The sequence below is a fragment of the Toxorhynchites rutilus genome, chromosome 2 (genome assembly GCF_029784135.1).
Source record: "Toxorhynchites rutilus septentrionalis strain SRP chromosome 2, ASM2978413v1, whole genome shotgun sequence".
Taxonomy (NCBI): Eukaryota; Metazoa; Arthropoda; class Insecta; order Diptera; family Culicidae; genus Toxorhynchites; species Toxorhynchites rutilus.
In genome coordinates, this window is record NC_073745.1 from 147,241,187 (window position 1) to 147,247,623 (window position 6,437).

Here is a 6,437-nt window from a genome sequence, read left to right on the forward strand (position 1 = left end):
ATTTTAAGTGTATGAATCTCTTATAAATGGATGAAAAAAAATGATCTTTTATGCAGAAATCTTCATTCAAATTAGTATTGAAGTAGTGTTTGGAATTTGAATCAAGTTTTTTCTTATTGTTTTGATGTTTGAACACTCTATTTTCAGGCAAATACAGCAATAGTTCACAAGTTAGGGTACAATAACAGTTCAATTTTTGAGCAACAATTTAATACGACCTAACACCATTTGTCAACAAATGTTGGTAAGCTCTTCCCTTGCAAAACGTAGGTCACAGGGGCAACCCAAAGAGAGTCAAATTGATTTTCTTGATCAGAAAAAAAAATTTAAAATATGACATATAAATTTTTCACATTCTTCAAGCGGAAGAAACAGAATTGTCTTATGTAGCGTACTTTTTTTATGTAGAGTAAATCTCGACGAGTAATGCAATTTTAGGACATTTGACACTAACTTTTTTGAAAATCCCGATTTTCGATTTTTATTAGTACCCAAAACCATACTTTCGTGTCGTATTCCGGAAAAAAAGTCCCAGAGTGTCGATTTTTGATAAAAAAATTTTTTTGAGATGACACTACATCTCGACGTTTCATGCAATTTTCAAACATTTGGCATCATTTTTTTTTTCAAAAATCCCGATTTCCTTTACTCCCCCCTTGGGTGATTTTTCAATTTTCAAAAAACTCAAACTTTGACTGCTTTGCGCCACTCTCCCTTAGGTCCGATTGAGCTAATATTTTGCATAGGGTGTTTTTTCGAGGTGGTGAACATTTTTTATGAGGTAACTTTTTGATGTTAGACCATTTTCATTGGCACCCTAATATACAGCCATTCCTTGTGAAACCGATATAGCGATTCTCAGATTTCATGGAAAGTGGTAGTTTAGTTCCATATTGCAAAATATTAGACCCGTATTTTTAATTTTTTCATTTTCCATTCTAGGGTGTTTCGAAAAATCAACTTTTTTCCTCTTTTCAAAAATTCATAACTTTAGAACTACAAGAGCGATTTATATAATTCATATATTAAATTGAAGTCAGTGAGCTAGTCTTCTTTGAAAAAGTATCTCACTTCTTCGAAGAAATTGGATTCTAGTCGCATAGGAATATTGAACGAAGACGGAAAACATGTTAACTTTGAAAAATCGTAGTTTAAAAAAGAAATATAACACATCTGTTAACGCTAACCAGAAATCCCTACGTTGTGTCTAACTAAATTCGCGATGATCCACAGCACAACTCACCAGACGAAACTTTTAAACGGAAAAGCTAAACTTTTTAATTTTATGGGTAATTTTATTTGAATAAAACTTTCATCCAAACTGTTCAAGCTTTCTATTGGTACTGACCTAAATTATCGGGTACAATATAGCTTTAGCCTAATGTTACAACAGGGTTGCTAAATTAATTAGTCGACGCATCATTTTTTGGGCAACAACGAAGTTGGCTGCGTACTGCTGCTGAACACTACACTATTGTTCATCATACCCGCCGCCTTGAACATAATAGTTCAATGAAAAGTAAACAATCTACTTCTACTATTTAGATACAATGGTAAGCTTAATTTTCTAACAATTTTTCAATTTATAATTCATTGTAGTGTTTTTTTCTTTTCAGATTAATGCTGCTCGACGTCTTCCACTGCCGCGGGACTCACGATGGATGGTTTGGATTCGGACGAAGCGGTGGAGCAAGGCAGCAAGCATATTTTTGTTATCGGACGTGTGATGATTCCTCTCGTAGTGCGTAACGAGACTACTCGAGTGATGTTGTCTTCTCCAGGATGTAACTCCACGATACGGGCGAGTGGCCAGCGAATGGGAGGCTGCATTTCATCGATTACGATGACCATCCTGCCTGGTGTGACTTCGTCGTTGCGGATGGAACGAACTGTGTCCCTCTGAAGCTCCTGTAAGTACTCACGTCGCCAGTGGTACCAAAATCTTTGCGTGTGAAGCTGGAGCTGCTGATAGTGGTCGAGCCGGTTCGATGGAATGTGACGAAGGTCAGTGTCGGGCAGGGCGTTCATCGTCGTGCCAATGAGGAAATGCGCTGGAGTGAGCGCGGCCAAGTCGTTGGGGTCTTCGGAGATTGGACGCAGCGGTCTGGAGTTCATCTGGGCTTCTATTTGTGCGAGGATGGTCGTCATGTCTTCGAACGAAACTTTTATACCACCCAATTGACGGAAAAGGTGCTTCTTAGCGACTTTTACAGCCGCTTCCCATAAACCGCCAAAATGCGGCGCCTTTGGTGGTATGAAATGCCAGGCGATACCTTCATCTGCGCAAAAGGCATAGATTTCTTTTATCTGGTTCTCATTTTGTAGCATATTGAATAGTTGTGAAAGCTCGTTGCTGGCACCAGCAAAATTTGTTCCGTTATCCGAATGCACATGGGCAGGACGCCCCCGCCTTGCAATGAATCTGCGAAAAGCAGATAAGAACGCTGCGGTGGATAAATCGCTAGCAAGTTCTAAATGAACGGCCTTTGTTGCGAAGCATATAAAAAGACACAGGTAAGATTTGGGTGAGCTTGCGCGCTTATGTGGTGGTTTGAGGTAGAGTGGACCTGCGTAGTCTACTCCGGTGACACTGAAGGGACGGCTTGGTATGACTCGTTGTGCGGGTAACTGGCCTATCTGCTGCTGAAGGGGTACGGGATTCAAACGATTGCATCGAAAACAATTCCGTACAATGCTTTTAACGAGGCGGCGACCATTTAGAGGCCAAAATTCCTCGCGGATTGCCGTTAGTAAAAGTCGCCCGCCGCCATGAAGCAATTTAGTGTGGTAATATTGAGCGATTAGTAAGGTGAAGGGATGGGATGCTGGGAATAATGCGGGATGTTTAGCTTGATATGGCAATGCTGACAAGTTTAATCGTCCACCTACTCTCAACACTCCCTCTGGGTCGATGAATGGGTTCATTTTGCGAATGCTTGATTGTTTCGATACCGATTTGTTCCTTCTTATATCCTTTATTTCGTTCTTGTTGAACGAGACAGGTAAGCATTGTTTTAGCTTTCATTATTTGTTCCGCGGTAAGTATTTTTCCAGCGAAGTTTGAAGACGATTGAGGCAACGTTCTGGTCTTTTGTCGGGCGTTGTTGGCGAATCGTAAGCAGTATGCTATAACGTGCAGCAGTCTGCTATAGCTTGACGAGCGAAGAAACATCTGGTTGATTTCCGGAGCGGCTTGGACCATTACTGGGGCTGCGTGAAGTGTTGTAGAGTTGTTGCGTAATTCTTGCAGTTCTGTTTCGGGGATCTGTGATGTTACTGATGCAGGCCAAGTGTGCATAGCACTTTTCAGCCATTTCGGTCCGCAACTCCATATTTTATTATTGATGAAGTCTGCTACGTCTACACCTCTGGAGACTAAATCTGCTGGATTCTCTTGGCCTGAAACGTATTTCCAGTGACACCCATGTGTGAGACTCGGTTGGCCACAAACGTTTTCCAGGTGTTTGGAGGTGATTTCAACCACTGCAAAGTGACGGTGGAATCTGACCAAAAGTATGAAGTGGATACATTAATGTTAATGGCTTGTTTTATACGCTGGTGAAGTTGAGCAGCGAGAACAGCGGCGCAGAGTTCCAAGCGGGGAATTGTTAAGCGTTTGAGTGGAGCTACCTTTGATTTGGAGCCCAGCAGCTGATCCTTGACTTTTCCTTCAGCGTCTTCACAACGAATGTATGTGCATGCACCGTATGCAGTTTCTGATGCATCAGCAAAGGTGTGTAATTGAAGGACAGAATTCGGGAGAAATGCACAGCGTTTGATACGATACGTGGAAATAAGAGGCAAATCTCGTTGATATTTTTCCCATTTTTCTAAAATACTTTTGGGAACAGGGTCATCCCAATCGCAAGACAATAGCCAAAGTTCTTGCATCAATATTTTTGCTCGCACGACTATTGGTGAGATTAATCCTAACGGGTCGAACAATTTGGCGATGGTTGAGAGAATGGATCGTTTAGTTGACATTTCGACATTGGTTTCTAGTTGCGAATCGAAGCGCAGCACATCTGCTTCTGGTTCCCACATAATTCCCAGCGTTTTTACCGTTTCGTTTGGGCTGAAATTTAGCATCGATTGTGTCCCGATGTCATCATCGTTCAGTCCATGCAATACTTGTAGCTGATTTGTAGACCATTTTCGTAGACTGAAACCACCTTTCCTTAAGAGTTGACTCAATTCTTCTCGCAGACGCAGTGCTTCATCAGTCGTTTGGGCCCCACCGATGAAATCGTCAACGTAGAAGTTTTCCTTCAAGGCACGGGCTCCCAATGGGTAATTGTGGCCTTCATCTTCGGCTAATTGATTCAACGTACGTGTAGCGAGGTATGCTGACGGAGCTAAGCCATATGTGACAGTAAGCAGTTCGTACGTTTGAGCAGGAACATCATTGGAAAAACGCCCAATCACACGCTGCAGTGGAACGTCATCGGGATGCACCAGAACTTGGCGATACATTTTTGCGATATCGCCTACTAATGCGATTTGGTACGTTCTGAATCGCAAAATGATAGTGAGTAAGTCGTCTTGTACAACCGGGCCTACACAGAGTGCATTGTTTAGAGAGAAGTTCGTAGAAGTTCTTGTCGAATCATCAAACACGACACGCATTTTTGTCGTCGTACTGGCTTCTTTAAAGAATGTCTTCGAGGTCGTAGTATCTGTTTTGACGAGACGCATGTGTGGTATTCTGCTTTCAATTGTGGGTCCCTTTCCAGTCGCTTTTCGAGCAATTCAAATCTACGAAGCGCACTAAGTTTCGAGGAGCCTATTATATCGAAATCGTTCTGCTTCGGATAGCGTACAATGTAGCGGCCATCTACCTTGCGAAGAATAGTTTTTTTGTAATAATCTTCACATTTTCTCTCTTCTATTGATAGATTATCTTTCACAGACAAATGTTCAATGCTCCAGAATCTTTCTAGGGATTCTTCTAGCGAGATCATGGTTATAGCGATCACATTCTGGGGTTGAACAATGTTCGGGTTTGTGTTGAAGCCTGTTGCACCGGCTATTATCCAACCAAAAACGCTATTAACAAGAACAGGATGTTGGCGGTCAATGTGGATGCGTGTGGAATCGGGGAAAAATGAATAAAAGTGCTTCACGCCCAAAACGATGTCGATTGGTTGTGACTTGTTAAAGTGAGGATCAGCAAGAAACAAATCTGCAGGTATTTTCCAGTGTCCGATGGAAACATTATGATTTGATTTCGGTAAAAACCGCTTCTGTTACTGGTTTGGACAGCTTGCCCGCTCCTTGGATAAGTATGTTGACTTTGTTGCGTTTTAATTTCAAGATTTGGGCCATACGTTGAGAGATCAGGTTGGGCTGAGATGCGCTGTCCAAGAGGGCTCGTGCTAGATGCTCTTGGCCATAGGCGTCTACAATTTTTATCACAGCCGGCAAGAGAAATACATTTTCATTCGACTGATGAACGGGGGTGCAATTCACAACGGGCATAATTTCGGTGGCAGTGACCGATGTCTGTTGGGTATCTGCAGCATGTGAAGTTGATGGCTGAGATATTGGGGCCACATACGACTGTGAAGCAGAAGAATCGGCGCTGTTGGAAGCTTTCTTCGTACTTTCCGCAGTGCTAGCGTGTAAGAGTGTATGGTGACGACGATTGCAAACTTTGCAGTTGAAGCTGGAAGGACAATTTCGTGCAATGTGGTCCTTTCGCAAGCAGTTGTTGCATAGACGTTTGGACGAAACAAATTGTTGACGTTCGGTGTGGGAAAACCGATTGAATTTCTGACATTTCATTAGCAAGTGTAGCTGATTGCATGCTGGACACTTGTCAGTGGGTGTTGCAGTAGATGCACACGAAGAAAAACGAAATGGTGGTTGCTTTTTCAAATGTTGATTTGACGAAAACGAGTTTGCTGAGGAATTGTGATTATTCACTGACATCGATTCTAGTACCCTGATTCTTCTTTGCAGAAATTCGATGAGACAAGCGTAATTAGGATCGTCGACTCGAGATGCATTCTCTTCCCATGCTTGAAGAGCTTCTTCGGGTAGCCGGGTACATAACAAATGTTCTAAAATTGTACTCCACGTATCCGTTGGTTCGTTCAGCTGACGGAGAACCTTGATGTGTCGTTCAAATTCGTCCACCAGGCTGTGGAGTGATACCGCTGATTCCTTTTTTATTCGTTGTATGTCGAAGAGCGCTTGTAAGTGACGCTTCTTCAACAAATATTCGTTCGAATAGCGAGACGTTAGAGTTTGCCATGCTAAATTGTAATTCGCGGAGCTGATTGGAATGGACTCGATTAGTTGAGCGGCTTCTCCCTTGATAGCAGCCCTCAAGTAATGAAACTTTTGAATATCCGCCACATCAGGATTAGAGTGAATTAACGCCAGAAACGTATCATGAAAAGCCAACCATCGCATATAATCGCCATCAAATTCAG

At 42.3% G+C, this 6,437-nt stretch overlaps 2 protein-coding genes across 2 annotated transcripts; both read right to left on the minus strand.

Annotated features, from left to right (window-relative positions):
* Positions 1-1,617: 1,617 nt before the first annotated feature.
* Positions 1,618-3,202, minus strand: LOC129766218 (uncharacterized). Its single transcript, XM_055766730.1, has 2 exons — positions 2,890-3,202; positions 1,618-2,825 (listed from the first exon to the last, which is right to left on the minus strand). The coding sequence occupies exons 1-2, from the start codon at positions 3,200-3,202 to the stop codon at positions 1,618-1,620; spliced, it is 1,521 nt and encodes a 506-aa protein (XP_055622705.1).
* Positions 3,203-3,375: 173 nt separating this feature from the next.
* On the minus strand, positions 3,376-4,473 carry LOC129766219 (uncharacterized). Its single transcript, XM_055766731.1, has one exon. It carries the CDS (start codon positions 4,471-4,473, stop codon positions 3,376-3,378), a length of 1,098 nt encoding a protein of 365 aa, XP_055622706.1.
* Positions 4,474-6,437: the final 1,964 nt, after the last annotated feature.

Bases quoted from the DNA above. Each gene is read 5' to 3' on its own strand.
- LOC129766219 (XM_055766731.1), bottom strand. From the start codon at position 4,473: ATGTATCGCCAAGTTCTGGTGCATCCCGATGACGTTCCACTGCAGCGT.
- LOC129766218 (XM_055766730.1), bottom strand. From the start codon at position 3,202: ATGGTCCAAGCCGCTCCGGAAATCAACCAGATGTTTCTTCGCTCGTCA. The intron at 2,826-2,889 runs GTAGGTGGACGA...CATTATTCCCAG, and splicing joins ACCCAGAGGGAGTGTTGAGA to CATCCCATCCCTTCACCTTA.